This window comes from Plecotus auritus, assembly GCF_963455305.1.
Source record: "Plecotus auritus genome assembly, chromosome: 6".
NCBI classification, from domain to species: Eukaryota; Metazoa; Chordata; class Mammalia; order Chiroptera; family Vespertilionidae; genus Plecotus; species Plecotus auritus.
In genome coordinates this window covers 98167028-98183231 of record NC_137773.1, presented here as the reverse complement: position 1 = coordinate 98183231, position 16204 = coordinate 98167028, and the positions used below count along the sequence as shown (strand labels likewise).

Genomic DNA, 16204 nt, shown 5'->3' with positions numbered 1-16204 from the left:
CTATTACATGATGGCTCCTGTCCAGCGTGGCGGTGTCCTGAGCTAGCTCTCCAACCCGCCCCCACAGCCCTGCCCAGCACGCGAATAGACAACCCTCCCGGCCCCAGGTGACCTACCTGGGACCCACCCCCCACAAGCCCCGCCCTCATAACAAATCCCGCCTCCCCAGCGCATCCAGGACCCGGGGAGTTCCCTGGCTGGCCCCGCCTCCGCAATATCCAGGCTTCTTCCCGGGCTGGTTACCCAGACTGCCCGCTATCGGTGCAGTCTCCGAGGAGGGCCGGCCGCTTCCACTTTAGGTGGTCCCGTTGGCGCCAGCCCTCCTAGCTTCGTCTTTTCCGGTCTCAGTCAGGCGTGGCAGGGCCGGCAGGCGCCCCAGCCCTTTCATATCCTCTCTGTCATGGCGGCGCCCTGCCTCTCCTTCCGGCCAAACCTGTCATGGCGGCACCCCGAATAGCCACTTCTGGACCTAGCCCCTTAGGTTGTTCTGGTTCTTAGTACTTCCGGCTGCCATGGCGGCGCCCAGGGTTCACCGGAAGTAAAACTTCGAAAGTGAGGCGGGCCTCTGCCCGGAAGCGAGTGCGGCGCTAGGAAAGATGGCGGCGGCGGCGGGCAACGCGCTGCCTAGTGGGGCCCGGTCTTGTGTGGCTCGGCCCGGCGGACAGCCCAGGCCCATGCCGCAGCCGCGCACGCTCCTTGCCGCCGGGCCAGCGCTCATAGCGAGCGGCGACGAACTGGTCGCCGCCGTATGGCCGTACCGGCGACTGGCGCTCCCGCGGCGCCTCACGGTGCTGCCGTTCGCCGGGCTGCTGTACCCGGCCTGGCTGGGCGCCGCGGCCGCCGGCTGCTGGGGCTGGGGCAGCAGCTGGGCGCAGATCCCGGAGGCCGCGCTGCTCGTACTTGCTGCTATCTGCCTCGCGCACGCGCTCACCGTCCTCTCGGGGCATTGGTCCGTGCACGCTCACTGCGCGCTCACCTGCACCCCGGTAAGTGCGCGGGCAGGAGCCCGACCTCCACCAGTCGGGTCTCATGGCGGGTCGCAGCCGGCGTTCATGTCGATCCCCAACCGGCCCGGGCCTCCCATCTGCTGGGCCTGGGTCCCCAGCGGAGCCCTAGACTCTTTAGCACTGGCATAATTTGGGGGGCCGTTACTGACTTGCTGTGCGACCCTAGCACAGGTACTTCCTTTCTTTGGAATTCCTCCCCGGTGTTGTCATTTAGATTCCATAAGGTAATACCTATAAAAAGCATAGCGCAGGGCCCAACATATGTCGCTGTTTGATAGTTCCCATCCTAGCGAGTACTCGGTTGTTTCTCCCGGAAACAGTCCTATCTTCCTCCCACCGTGGTTTTCAAAATGATAGGCGAGACCTGCCAGGTGGGTTTTTTCTGTGTGTGAAGCTTGGTTTGGAAACTGAACATCAGTCCTGTTGTCCAGTGCTCAGAGGCCTCCGGTACTGCCACCAAAACGAGCTTGAAATACAGTTAATAGCAGCACTTAAAAGAGCTATTGGTGACCAAGTTACTTCACTGTTTGGGGTCGCTTTCCGTCTGTCTGCAAGGTGAGAGTATGACCCGTAGCCCCAATATGGGGATGAGGGAGAGCTGCCCTGGGCCAGCAGTTGATGTCCCCGGGCCTGCCTCGGGTCACCCCGCGGGTTTGGAGCAATGGGTGAAGAGGTCGGCCTCCAGCCAGCCTCCACTCTGACCAAAGGTGTGTGTCTGCTGAAAGAAGAGGGAAAGGGAGCAGCACCAAGGGCTGCAGAAAGAGGCAGGAGCCCCATCTTTGACTTCGAATGTGGGCTGAACCCTCTTTCTCCTCTGAGAGTGGCATCTCCCTTACCGCACAAGCCTTATACCAGGGGAGGGGCTCAAGCTTTGGGGCTTGGTAGAGTTGAGTCAGTACCATGGAAGACCCCAGCAAGGGACAGCAAAATGGAGGGGGGTTACGGGGAGTTTGATACACACATCCGAACTTCCAGCTGCCTTTTGGCCTGTAGCTTAAAAGTGTGACAGCCTCCTTTGGAGAACATGGCGGAGCTAAGCAGCTATGGGATTAGGACAGTAAGATCTGGGTTTGCATCAGAGATCTCAGACACCAGTGCTTCTGCTCTCTGGGTTTCAGTTTCCCCTTCTGTAAAGTGAGAACCGTAACACCTACCTCAGGATGCCATGGTGAGAAGCATGGTGTCTGCAAAGCCCCTGGTATGGGGCCTGCGCGTGTGGCACTTTGTACTTTTCTTCCATGGCGTTCCCAGGGTTCATAGATAATGTGTTGTTCTTGTCTGCCTGCTTCCATTGCCCAGGAGCTCTCTGAGGGGCAGGGCTTGTTTTTCATAGTCACTGCTGTGATGCCCGCCCTCCCTCCCTCACACACGGGCAGAGCAGCAGTGGGATGGATGCAGCTCATGCTGAAGGAGTGCTAATTGAGCGCCATTTGGTGCTTCCCTGTCTTAAGTGCTGAGGAAACAGCAGTGACAAAACCCATTGCCTTCATATGGGGGAGACTTGTACTCAGCAGTCAGTGCCAAAGAGGGAAAATAGAAATGAGATAGGAACATAGTGATGGAACTTCACGTGGGCATCCAAGTGTGGCCTCCTAAAAAGGTAACATGTGAACAAAGGCCTGAAAGCTGTGTGACCACGTGTCCTGGCAGAGAACAGCACATACCAACAAGCTCCTTGGTTGAATCAAGGACGAGCCTCCAACCTCATTGCTCCTCCTTACTGGAGGACACAGCAGGAATCGTAATGGGGCCCTAGCCGGTTTGGCTCAGTAGATAGAGCGTCAGCCTGTGGACCGAAGGGTCCCCGGTTCGATTCTTATCAAGGGCACATACATAGGTTGCAGGCTCATACAAGTGAGTCCTCCCCAGCTTGGACCCTGGTTGGGGTGTGTGTAGGAGGCAACCAATCGATGTGTTTTTCTCACATCGACATTTCTCTCTGTCTTTCCCTCTTTCTAAAAATTAATGAGAAAATACCGTCCAGTGAGGATTAAAAAAAGAATAGTAATGGAGCCTGGCCAGTGTTGCTCAGCGGTTGATTGTCGACCTATGAACTAGGAGTTCACCGTTCAATTCGCGGTCAGGACATATGTCCAGGTTGCAGGCTCGATCCCCAGTGGGGGGCATGCAGGAGGCAGCCAGATCAATGACTCTCATCATTGATGTTTCTGTCTCGCTCTCTCCATTCCTTTCTGAAATCAATTTAAAGGGTTTTTTTAAAGAATATTAATGGGGTGGGGGGCGGAAGCCAAGCAACGTTAGAACGGTGAGCTGTGACAGGGCTTGGTTCACGTGGATTGAGGGTACACCTCTTGCCGGACAGTATTCTTCCTACAGTGGTTGAGAAGGACTCAGCAGCATCACTTTGCCTCTCACAGGAGTACAATCCCAGCAAAGCGACCTTCGTGAAAGTGGTCCCGACCCCCAACAATGGCTCCACTGAGCTCGTGGCCCTGCACCGAGATGAGGTAAGGGACCACCTGCCAACCTGCTTAGTGCAGGTCTTGGGTGAGATTTCCAGGCACTGGCATCCCAGGTCAGGGGCCTCTGCCACAGACAGCCTTCTCCCACAGGGTGAAGACGGGCAGGAGGTGCTGTCCTTCGAATTCCAGAAGATCAAGTATTCCTATGACGCACAGGAGAAGAAGCGCTTCCTGCCCGTGGCCTTTCCTGTGGGAAACTCTTTCTCTTACTACCAGAGCAGCAGAGGGTTTCAGGAGGACTCGGACATCCGCGCAGCAGAGAAGAAGTTTGGGAGTAACAAGTGAGTCCTGACATCCCCATGTGTCCCTCCTGCTGACAGGACTGGGCCTCTGCCTGTGGTCATGGGCCTTGCCCTGTCCCAGCTGGTAGCCTGTTTCTGCCCCTTCGAACTCCTGGGTTTGGGTGCCTGGGATGTAGGAGTCCACCTTTTCAACAAAGCATCCCAGGTGAAAGCGGCCCCCTTTGAGAAACGTGCTCTATTCTAAGGCTCCCCTGAACTTGTTTGCTGACAGGAACCTCCTGGCGGGTTCTCGGGGGGAAAAGCCCTCCTGGGGAGCCTGGCCGTGAGATACAAGAGTTGGCTATTAATCCTTGTCTTGTTTTTATAATTCCCCAATTCATTTTAAATTCTTTCTTTTAAAAAGATGGGAGAGAGAAATATAAACATTGATGATGAGAGAAAATCCTTGATCGGCTGCCTCCTACACACCACCTACTGGGGATCGAGCCTGCAACCCGGGCATGTGCCCTGACCAGGAATTGAACCTTGACTTCCTGGTTCATAGGTCGATGCACAATCACTGAGCCACACCTGCTGGGCTTAAATTCTTTCTTTAAGTGTATTTTCTTGCCTGTCTCCTCATATCGTGGCACTTAAAGAATGGTGGTAAAAAAGAAGTCAATGATCAGGATAGCTCTTACTTGTACCAGGTAGAATGGTGGGTGCTCTGTACACACTTTAATCTTCACCAAAACTGCCAGTGCTCACCCATGCCTGGGAGAGGGCAAAGCTGAACTTCAGAGCGCCTCAGAACCTCTCAGGAATTCTTTCTGGGCTTATTGTTTACCACAACTATCAGTCTAATAGGAAGATTTATAAGAAATATTTACTGGTCCTCACTCCCCACCCCCCAGGTCCAGGCTCCCTTAAAGGCAGCAGACACAATACAGGGTGATTTTTAGTTTATTTTTATCACTGTGGGGCCACTGTGGTCTCTTTATCATATTCCACATTCAGGAGCCCACTACATATCATGCTGCACACCCTTAGCGCCCCCCTTTGTCACATTCTGAGGCTTTTATGCAGGGAGTTTTGGGGAAATCTGGCTCCAGACCTCCTCTCTCCACAGTGGGACGAGCTCAGGCCCCAAGGGGCTCAGAGGCATCTGGCTGCCAGGCCTCCTCTGTGCACCTTCAGCTTCAGGGCTCCTGTCCCAGTCAGAGGTTCCTTCTCCACTTGCTTTGTCTGCCGCCCAGATGATGGGTTCTCATCTCACCAGCCCCACTCGGATGGGGGTGCTGCATGAAGAGCTTGTTGCCAATTCAGAAGCTTTGTCTGGGCTCTGCAGAGCAGCGGGCTGGGGGTTGTCAGCATGCTGCCCCAGTGAGGGAAGAGAGTCATCGTTGAATGGAGAGTCCTATCGTCTAGATTAAGTTTGCCAGGACTTCTCATTTCCTGAGGAGGCCTGCAGTTCCTCCGGGTAGAGGTGTCAGGGAGGGGCCTCCGAGGCCTTTCACTGTGAACAGGGTCTGGGGTCTGTTTTCTTGTAGGGCTGAGATGGTGGTGCCTGACTTCTCAGAGCTGTTCAAGGAGAGAGCCACAGCACCTTTCTTTGTGTTCCAGGTAAAACAGCAGCTCCAGCGCACCTTCCTACCCCATTCTTTAGGGCTTACACAGCCAGCATGACCTGTGTCCAGTTCCAAACCCGAAAACTCCCTTGTCCTAATGGGTCAGAGTCCAGGGGTGGGATGGCCCTCGGGGTAGGTCCAGTCCTCAGCAGGCATCCTCATTACGTTTCTGGGGCAGGTGTTCTGCGTGGGGCTCTGGTGCCTGGATGAGTACTGGTACTACAGCGTCTTCACACTCTCCATGCTGGTGGCCTTCGAGGCCTCCCTGGTGCAGCAGCAGATGCGCAACATGTCCGAGATCCGGAAGATGGGCAACAAGCCCCACACAATCCAGGTGTGGCCAGCAGGGTCCCAGAGGTCTTGGCGGGCCTAGTGCAGGTGTGTTCCCAGAGCTGACCATGCCTTACCCCACTCAGGTCTACCGAAGCCGCAAGTGGAGGCCCATTGCCAGCGACGACGTTGTTCCCGGGGACATTGTCTCCATTGGTGAGGCCCAATTCTGCTCTTTCCTGGTGGTAACTTAGCCTTGGCTTCTGTCTGACCCTCTGGTGCTACCCCACAGGTCGCTCGCCACAGGATAACCTGGTGCCGTGTGATGTGCTGCTGCTTCGGGGCCGCTGCATCGTGGACGAGGCCATGCTCACAGGGGAGTCAGTGCCACAGATGAAGGTGTGCGGAAGGGGAGACCTCAGTCCACTCAGGTGCACTGTGGACCATTCTTGAAGGGGCCACCATCCAGGAGAGTGCCAGGATCTTGTCCATTCGTCCATGGAGGAGGGATGGAATCCTGGCCAGGAGGCTGGAGGAGGCAGAATGGGTGCAGCATCTGGGCAGAGCTGCTGATCTCAGTGCCCTGGACAAAGGGAAATTGGGTGGTGGTGGAGAGAGGAGATGAGAGTCCCAGAGTGTTGGGATATCTAGGTGCCCTAAGATATCAGACTGAGGTGGACTGAGAAATGGGGAGGGTGTGATTTCTGGGAGAGGCCAGGTGCAGGGTCACAGGGAGTTGACAAACATGCAGCTGGAGAAAAGGTGAGATTTGCTGGGCCAGGTGAGGAGCAGGTGGGCTCCTCCAGCCCCAGGGTTCAGCTCTGTAGAGATGGGGTGGAGAAGGAGGCCGAGGTGGGACTGACCATTGGCTTCACTGTCCTCCCTCTTCCCCAGGAGCCCATTGAAGACCTCAGCCCCGACCGTGTGCTGGACCTGCAGGCCGACTCCCGGCTCCACGTCATCTTCGGGGGCACCAAGGTGGTGCAGCACATCCCCCCACAGAAGGCCACAACAGGCCTGAAGCGTAGGTGCCTTGGGGGTTTCGGGGGTGTCCTGGCCCCACCTCTGTACCCCCTCCATGTCTGCTTGGCTGTGAGGGAGTCCAGACAAAGAGACACAATGACACTACCTCTGCTTGTTTCCACAGCGGTCGACAGTGGGTGCGTGGCCTTCGTCCTAAGGACTGGATTTAACACATCTCAGGTGGGGCATCTTGCCTGACTGGGGCGGGTGGGCTCCATGGCAGATGAACACTCAAGATGGCAGTCCTTTTAGACCCCAGGACATCCACCCCACAGGCTCACTCTGACAGCGGGTACTAGGCCAGAGGCCATGCGGAGCAAGCCCAAGATCAGGCTTGCTCTCCCCTGCTGAGGGCCTGGTGGGAAATAGCAGACTGGCTGTTGCCACATGTTTTGGGGTCATGAACACTTGAGCCCATAAACTCATTAAAACAGCAAGAAGGCCCTAACTGGTCTGGCTCGGTGGACAGAGCGTTGGCCTGCGGACTGAAGGGTCCCGGGTTCGATTCTGGTCAAGGACATGTACCTTGGTTGTGGGCACATCCCCAGTAGGAGGTGTGCAGGAGGCAGCTGATCGATGTTTCTCTCCCATCGATGTTTCTGACTCTATCCCTCTCCCTTCCTCTCTGTAAAAGATCAATAAAATATATTTAAAAAAAAAAAAAAAAAAAGCAAGAAGACTGCCCGATAGAGATAATGGTGAGACCTCCTTCCAGTAACTCTTGTGCTATCTAGACCACTTTCTTCCCCCCACCTCCAGGCCTTGGTCACTGGTCTCCTTAGCTCTTAGTCAAGTTGCAGCTGCCCATGTAGCCATGTGGTCCCTGGACCATCTATGTGGTGGGTTGCAGGACTCACTGATGGGCCTGGGGCTGCTACTCTCTGTCAGCTAAGGGAGGATCTGACCCTGATGCCCTCAAGCAGGGAGGCTACCACCCCCACCCCCCAGAAAGGCCTCTAACTCCGTCGTTCCAGGGCAAGCTGCTGCGCACGATCCTCTTTGGGGTCAAGAGAGTGACGGCGAACAACCTGGAGACCTTCGTCTTCATCCTCTTTCTCCTTGTCTTTGCCATCGCAGCAGCCGCCTACGTGTGGATTGAAGGTAAGCATCACGTTCCCCACCTGTCTGCTGGGTCCCATGCCCACCACCACAGGCTGGCAGGCCCTGTCTCCATAGGCACCAAGGATCCCACCCGGAACCGCTACAAGCTGTTTCTGGAATGCACATTGATCCTCACATCAGTAGTGCCCCCTGAGTTGCCCATTGAGCTGTCTCTGGCTGTCAACACCTCCCTTATCGCCCTGGCCAAGCTCTGTGAGTACCTGAAGCAGGGCTGGGGTACCAAGGGGCTGGGGCCTGGCAGGACCCCTGACCCTGGCTCCACCTTTCAGACATGTACTGTACGGAGCCCTTCCGCATTCCCTTCGCTGGCAAGGTGGAGGTGTGCTGCTTCGACAAGACAGGGACCTTGACCAGCGATAGCCTGGTAGTGCGCGGAGTGGCTGGGCTCAGGTGAGTGTGGAGACCTGGGCCAAGAGGTACCCAGCCAGCAGCAGAGGGCTTTCTGAGAGCTCATGGGCCTGAGTGCTGCCCACCCAAGCCCCCAAGTACGGCCTGTCAGAGGTCTATTCCAGGGGGCTTCCTGTGCAGTCTCAGTATGAGTGACAGCGGCACAGGAATCATCTTAGGCTCCAAGCAGCCATGTGACCTGTGGGAGCATCCGTGATACAAGTACAAATGTCACAAGGACCAAACCGACACCCCCTACTACCCCTGAAGTGACTGGCACAGATATGGGGGCCCATCCCTCTTCCTGGCTGGCAATTCCCAGAGGGTCCCTCCACCCTATAACCAACTACTCCCCTTCCTTGCAGAGATGGAAAGGAGGTGACCCCCGTGTCCAACATCCCTGTAGAAACACACCGAGCCCTGGCCTCATGCCACTCTCTAATGCAGCTGGATGATGGTACCTTGGTGGGTGACCCCCTGGAGAAGGCCATGCTGACAGCCGTGGACTGGACACTGACCAAAGGTGAGGGGCTGGAGTCTCAGGCCCAATGCAGACTCACCACCAGCTCTCACGCTCTCGGGAAGGCAAGCCAGACCCCTCAGGCTGGCGGGTGGGCATGCACACACTTGGTTGTCCTCCTGGGTTGGAACCCATCCCACCCAAAGCTACGGGGCAGGGTCCTCCAAGCCCAGGTCTCCCAGCTCTTATCCCCAGGAGCCAGGAGCCCACAGGCCCCGGATCTGGGGGTGGAGGGAAGAAGGAGGGGCAGGCGGGGGCCTGGCTTCCTCTTTGGAGCTAAGGCCCTCAGGACTCGTACTTATTTGTTTCCAGATGAGAAAGTATTCCCCCGAAGTATTAAAACTCAGGGGCTGAAAATTCACCAGCGCTTTCATTTTGCCAGTGCCCTAAAGCGAATGTCCGTGCTCGCCTCCTACGAGAAGCTGGGCTCCACTGACCTCTGCTACATCGCGGCTGTGAAGGGGGCCCCTGAAACTCTGCATTCCATGGTGAGTGGAGCATGGCCCTGGGGTTCGGGGGGAGGTCAGTGTGAGGTAGTTGATGACATTCCTCTGCGTTTCCTGCAGTTCTCCCAGTGCCCAGCCAACTATCACCACATCCACACGGAGATTTCCCGGGAAGGAGCCCGCGTCCTGGCTCTGGGGTACAAGGAGCTGGGGCACCTCACCCACCAGCAGGTAATGGCCCAGGCTCCCCACCTGCCAGCCTCTCCCCCACTCCTCACCCATGTTCCCACACCTTGTGTCCTCACAATGCCCCTGTGAGCAGGCACGATTTCATCTTCCTCCTCCCCGGACTCTACCTTTGGAGACTCCAGGTGGCACTCAGTCCTCGGTCCCTTCTCCACAGTGCCCTGCCTCCATGGGACCCAGGCCCATCCTGGAACCTAGGGCTGCCTCCACCCAGCTTCCTGCCCCACACCCAAACATCCTCATGCACCCTCAATAGGCATCAGAAGACATCTTTTTTATTTTTAATATATTTTTATTGATTTCAGAGAGGAAGGGAAGGCGGGGAGAGAGAGAGAAACATCAGTGATGAGATGAAATCATTGATCAGCTGCCTCCTGCACGCCCCCTACTCAGGATCCAGTCTGCAACCTGGGCTTGCATCCTAATCAGGAATTGACCCATGACCTCCTGGTTCATAGGTCAAGGCTCAACCACTGAGCATGCCGACTGGCCCAGAAGACAATTTAGATTACCATCTCTATTCTAGTTCTGACCCAGCCCAGCTCAGTCACCTGGTTGCTGCATGGTTTGAGGACATCCCCAGCTCACAGTCATACCCCATGTCCCATCAGCTCTTCTCCCACCTCTACTGCCAACACTCCTTTACCTCCTTCCACCTTGGCATTCATCCAGGCTGTTTGTACCCAGTGGCCAAGAGATCCTTCCAGAATGCATTCGTGATCACACCCCTCCAGAACCACTCCTGCTTAATGCCACCCCTCTCACAATTCGGGACCCCTCAGGGGATGTCGGAGGCCCGGTGCATGGATTCTGTCCGATTCCCACAGGCCAGGCCGACGGACCCCACCAGTGCATGAATCTGTGCACCAGGCCTCTAGTATGCATTTAAGATCTTTGGTTAATCTCTTCCCTTCCCTCCCCCCTTCCCTCTGAGATTCATCAGTCTGTTCCATGTTTCCATGCCTGTATGTTGAGCGCCTGCTCCCTGGTGGTCAGTACACGTCATAACTACCGGTCGAACAGTCACTTGGGCTTTTATATTTATAGATGCCTTCCCCAGTAGAAGACAAGCTTCATGAGGGTGGGCATTTTTGGTTTCTGGGATGAGGTAGAGGGTAAGTGCATGCTGGGTTGTGAACAAGGAACAGGTGACAGAAGCCAAGACACAAGTCCTCTGTGAGGACATGCCATGCCCACACCAGGGAGTAGAAGCATTAGGAGAAGGGATCACCCAGCCATTGCCAAGCCCTGTGCCACAGGGAGGACAAGCCCTTCTCTGACCTCTCCACTCAGCACATTGTTGGAGCTTGGGGAATTGCAGGGGTGGGGGGACATCATGATCGTAAGAGCGCCCCATGTTTGTCCACAGGCCCGGGAGGTCAAGCGGGAAGCATTGGAGTGTAATCTCAAATTCGTCGGCTTCATTGTGGTCTCCTGCCCGCTCAAGGCTGATTCCAAGGCTGTGATCCGGGAGATCCAGAATGCCTCCCACCGGGTATGGCTCCTGGACCCTCCACACCAGGCCCCTCCGGCAGGTGGGCGGGTGGGCCATGGCTCCTTACAGAGAGGAGGATGTGACAGCAGAGGACACTTCCACCCCCAGTGGGCAAGTGGCTGCTTCCTGGGGCCCGCAGCATCCCTGGGAGGCTGAGGCTGGGTAGAGGGTGTGGGAGCAATACCCAGACGGGTCATGTCTGTCTCAGTGGCTTTAGTCTGTTCGTCCTGGTGTTTCTGTTGTCTAATTTGGGACTCAGGATGCAGTTTAAAGTGGAAGCTAAATGAGCAGTCTCTGAGGATGGTAGCAGGATCAGTCCCTACCTGGCACCCATGGGTTCCCACCCACCCCACACACAACTTCCTGGGAAGCTACCAAGCCAAAAGGGTCCAAGAAAAAACTGGTTCATAATTTAACATAAAAGGTATGAGTGTTCTAAGAAAGACAGACATACATGTATTATTTTTAAAAACATCACCAGGGTTGGACAGATTATGAAGCCCAGTCTTCAGGAGGGGGCCAAGACCTCCCTCTGTAGCCTTCCTTAGAGGGGACTCAGGCACTAGGTCTCCAGGCTGGAGCTCTGCCCCTCTGAGCCTTCGCCCCTCTCCCTAGGTGGTCATGATCACTGGTGACAACCCACTCACTGCATGCCACGTGGCCCAGGAACTACACTTCATTGAGAAGGCACACACGCTGATCCTGCAGCCTCCCACAGAGAAAGGTGAGACCCTGAATGAGCACGCCAGTGTTACCGAGTACCTGTGATGGTGGCAGCAGTGTGACGGGCCTGTGGATCACAGCCCTGCTCCTTGGGCCATCTGGCTAAAGAGTTCCACTCGTGTCTAGCAGCATGAGGGCAGTCACTGGCTCCGGGATCAGTGATGACTTATAACCTCAAGGCAATCGATTATAGTCACACCATCTCATGTATCATATCATCACACCCACCTCAGGCCTGACGGATGCCTGTGCACTGCATGTATACCCCATTCCCAAGTTCAGGGACTGCTGGTGCTGGTGCTTGGCATGGCCAGACCCTGGGCAGCGGGCTTGGTATGTGTTACCACATTGTCCCTTCACCCTACATAGGAGGGCTTGCCGTCCCCCTGTCACATAGGAGGAAGCCATCTGGGTCAGCTGTTGTCACCCAGCTTTATAGACAATGAAATAGAAGTGAACCCACCCACCCAGGTTTCTTGGTGTCGTTGTGACTAAACATTTGAACCTGGATGGCCTGACTCTAGCAGCTGACCACTGAGTTGGCTGCAAGTGATACCCCAGAGTCAGACCATTCGAGGAGCTGTTCCAGCCACAGCACTTTCTGTCTGGTGGGGTGGGGTCTGTCAGATGCTGAAGGATGGTTCCCAGTGCAGCACCTGGCTAGGGGGTGTTTCGCAAGGCTACAGGCCAGGGGAGGGTGTTGGTAAGGCCCAGCCAGGTCAGCTTTTGGCACTTCCTGACCTCTCTCCCAGTCTGCACTGCTGGTCCCAGAGCTCCGTCCAGCTCCAGGCACTGGGCTCCTGAGACGCCCAGGATTATGGGCAGGCAGCCCAGAGAGGTGGCTGTCAGGGCTGTTGATTGGCAAGTGAAGGGCAGCAACAAAAACCAGGTGGAGGTTAGTTTCCTGCCCAGCCGAGACTGTCCAGGTGAGCCATCAGTGCCAGGAGGGCTAGTAGGCTAGCCAGCTGGAAAGAGGAAGTGGATAGCAAGTGTCTGGCCAGAGGAAGTGACTCCAGTGCCCCAGCTCCGGGAGAATGGGGTTTCAGGCAGGCCACAAGGGTGGGGCTAATTAAGTAATAGGTTTGGGGTATGCCTGGGTTGGAATTTGGCCACTTCACGTGGTCTTAGGCCCTGGGTTCTGGGAGTCCTCATTTATATTGGAGGGTTCTGAACAATCTCTATTGGACAGTCACCAGTCCAAGGCACAAGTAGGTGTGGATGCGGCTTGGAGGAGGGGTAAGGAAGGATGGAGGTCAAAATGGTGCTCCAGAGAGGAGAGACTAGGACCAGGCATGTTGAGTCCAAGTCAGGGGTCTTCCTGGGTGATTAAACCCTGTCCCTGACTCGGCACTGGCCTTGCAGGTCGACCCTGCGAGTGGTGCTCCATCGACGGCAGTGTCGTGCTACCCCTGGTCCAAGGCTCCCTGAAGGCGCTGGCCCTGGAGCATGCCCTGTGCCTCACGGGCGATGGCTTAGCCCACCTGCAGGCCGAGGACCCCCAGCTGCTGCTGCACCTCATCCCCCATGTGCAAGTGTTTGCCCGTGTGGCCCCCAAACAGAAGGTGAGCACAGAGGTGACAGGTGGGCAATGCCCTAAAGTGGCACACAGCCCTCACTCGTTCCTTTGCCCATGTAGGAGTTTGTTATCACCAGCCTGAAAGAGCTGGGCTACGTGACCCTCATGTGTGGAGACGGCACCAATGACGTGGGTGCCCTGAAGCACGCCGACGTTGGTAAGCCACCGCCCCCCCTCCTTCCCCCCGTCCCTTGGCAAAGTCTGTTCCTTCCTTACTGTACAGCCAGCCAGGGCTCAGCATAAAGGACACCTCCCTGAGCATGAGGAGGCAGTGAAGGGATAGGGTCAGGGATCCAAGGGCAGAAGGATACAGGTGTCTAAGGAACAGTGTGGCTGAAGCCACCAGAGCCATGGGGAAAGTTTGGGGAGCCAGGGAAGCTCTGTGAGAGAACCCGGGACCCTTTAGTCCACAGGCTGACGCTCTATCCACTGAGCCAAACTGGCTAGGGCTTGTTTTTATTTTTTAAGTAGTTATAGAAACTAAGATAAAATGCTCTCTGATGAGGGTACTCCTTGGGGAGGTCCAGTGAAATGGGGAGGTTTGGCTCTGAGGCCCATGGCTCTATCTAGGCATTGAGCTGACACCCACTCTGGCTTGGGGCCATTGGGCTCCCCTGAATCCTAACACACACATATTCTTCCCTCTCCCCCACCCCCAGGTGTGGCACTCCTGGCCAATGCCCCAGAGCGGGTTGTCGAGCGGAAGCGGCGGCCCCGCGACAGCCCTGTCCTGAGCAACAGCGGTGTCAGGGCCACATCCAGGGCATCCAAGCAGAGGTTGGGGCTACCACCCCCAGAGGAGCAGTCCACCTCCCAGAGGGTGAGTCTTGGAAGGGGGGTGCTGGCACCCCCTTGTGTCCAGATCTCACCCACCGCCACTTACCCCACAGGACCGCCTGAGCCAGGTGCTGCGGGACCTTGAGGATGAGAGCACGCCTATCGTGAAGCTGGGGGATGCCAGCATCGCAGCGCCCTTCACCTCCAAGCTCTCATCCATTCAGTGCAGTGAGTCCTGCCACCTGCCCTGTCCCCCTACCTACCCTGCCTGGCATCCATGCCCATGCCTGCATGGCACCCATGCTCACACCTACCTCCCCCAATCCATGTAGTCTGCCACGTGATCAAGCAGGGCCGATGCACGCTCGTGACCACGCTACAGATGTTCAAGATACTGGCACTCAATGCCCTCATCCTGGCCTACAGTCAGAGTGTCCTCTACCTGGAGGGCGTCAAGTTCAGCGACTTCCAGGCCACACTACAGGGGCTGCTGCTGGCTGGTTGCTTCCTCTTCATCTCCCGCTCTAAGGTGGGCTGAGACCCCAGGCAAAGCAATGGCTCCTGCCCCACCCAAAGGCTCCCCTGCCTCTGAAACACAGCGCCCGCCCTGGAGGTGCTGAGAGGCTTCATTGATTCACGGCAAGGGACACTTGTGCCTGTTAGAGGTGCTTCCGAATGTCATCTTTTTCTTCCTCACAGCAGCCCTCGGGGAAGCTGTCATCCCCATGTTACAGATGGGGAGTGGGAGGGAGGGGGCGAGCCCACTGAGCTCTTCCCAGTAGCACAGCTCAGGCCCCAGCACTGTTCATAGGCAAGCAGGGCTCTGGAGGCTAGTGCCAACCCGTGGCCCCAGGATGTGGGACTGCTCTCTGCACCAGGCCTGTAGGAGGCATGGTGGGTGGGTGGCCCAGGGCACTCTGGGCCTTGACACTCACCCATGTATTCAACCCCCAATACTGCAGCCCCTCAAGACCCTATCCCGGGAGCGACCCCTGCCCAACATCTTCAACCTGTACACCATCCTCACGGTCCTGCTCCAGTTCTGCGTGCACTTCCTAAGTCTTATCTACCTATACAGCGAGGCCCAGGCCCGAAGCCCTGAAAAGTGAGTGCCACCCTAGTAGTGAGTGCACAGGGCATCCAAAGGAGGCAGCATCCCTGTGGTGGGAGGTGGGAGGAGGATGCAGATGCAGGTGCAGACGTTGGCCTGTGGCAACCAGGGCCAAGCAGAGAGCCCTGGCTATGTGCAGGGGCAGTGGGAGCCACAGAACGGCCCTCACCCTATGTATCCTGCAGGCAGGAACAGTTTGTGGACCTGTATAAGGAGTTTGAGCCAACCCTGGTCAACAGCACTGTGTACATCATGGCCATGGCCATGCAGATGGCCACCTTTGCCATCAACTACAAGGTGAGCTCCAGCCCTAGCCCAAGCATGCCCTGCCCGCCCCCCGCCCCCCACAACACAAACTATTCATCTCTCTGTCCCCACAGGGCCCGCCCTTCATGGAGAGCCTGCCTGAGAACAAGCCTCTGGTGTGGAGCCTGGTTGTGTCACTCCTAGCTATTGTGGGCTTGCTCCTCGGTTCCTCGCCTGACTTCAACAACCAGTTTGGGCTTGTAGACATCCCCGTGGAGGTGAGTATCCCTGTGGATGTGGTCCCAGGACTTGACCTGGGCCCATCGGCAGGCATCCAGCTCATCATCGCTCCTTACCCTGCAGTTCAAGCTGGTCATCGCCCAGGTCCTGATCCTTGACTTCTGCCTGGCACTCCTGGCCGACCGCGTCCTGCAGTTCTTCCTGGGGACCCCGAAGCTGAAAGTGCCTTCCTGAGACAGCAGTGCCAGCACCCACTGCCCACCCTGCTACCACCGGGCAGGGACCCCATGTGGGCCCCAGGAGGGAACACTGCCCCCCACGGCAAGGCCAGCGCAGCCTTGCCCACTAAGACTGAGTTGGGGCCGCCCCCCTCACCCTCCTCCCCCATATGGCCGTCCTAGGGCCTGGCTGGCAGAACCAGCCCCCAGCCAGCACCTTTGGTAAATAAAGCAGCATCCACAGTTTTAAGAAGCCCTGTTTTTACCTCTGCCTATACCACACAAGGGGTCGCTGGGAGGCTGGGTGTTCTCCGAGGAAGGTCCTGGCACCCTCGCAGAGGGCTATCTGAGGTTAAGGACACCCTCTGCAACAGTCAGGGCTTGCACGGACCAAGCTTCCAGCTCAGAGAGCTCTGCATACTTCTTGGTTTAATAAGCACCCCCATATGTCAGCTTCATATTTTC

General features: G+C 56.7%; 1 protein-coding gene across 1 annotated transcript; it reads left to right on the top strand.

Annotated features, from left to right (window-relative positions):
* The first annotated feature begins 583 nt into the window (after positions 1 to 583).
* ATP13A1 (ATPase 13A1) lies at positions 584 to 15987 on the top strand. The gene is made up of 26 exons (XM_080674000.1): positions 584 to 986; positions 3386 to 3475; positions 3581 to 3771; positions 5262 to 5334; positions 5518 to 5673; positions 5756 to 5825; positions 5902 to 6008; positions 6504 to 6633; positions 6757 to 6812; positions 7607 to 7733; positions 7809 to 7946; positions 8024 to 8144; positions 8507 to 8664; positions 8974 to 9149; positions 9228 to 9338; positions 10723 to 10848; positions 11464 to 11572; positions 12934 to 13133; positions 13208 to 13304; positions 13807 to 13967; positions 14038 to 14152; positions 14257 to 14453; positions 14887 to 15029; positions 15221 to 15332; positions 15416 to 15559; positions 15645 to 15987. The coding sequence occupies exons 1-26, from the start codon at positions 597 to 599 to the stop codon at positions 15753 to 15755; spliced, it is 3609 nt and encodes a 1202-aa protein (XP_080530126.1). The 5' UTR covers positions 584 to 596; the 3' UTR covers positions 15756 to 15987.
* The last annotated feature ends 217 nt before the right edge of the window (positions 15988 to 16204 follow it).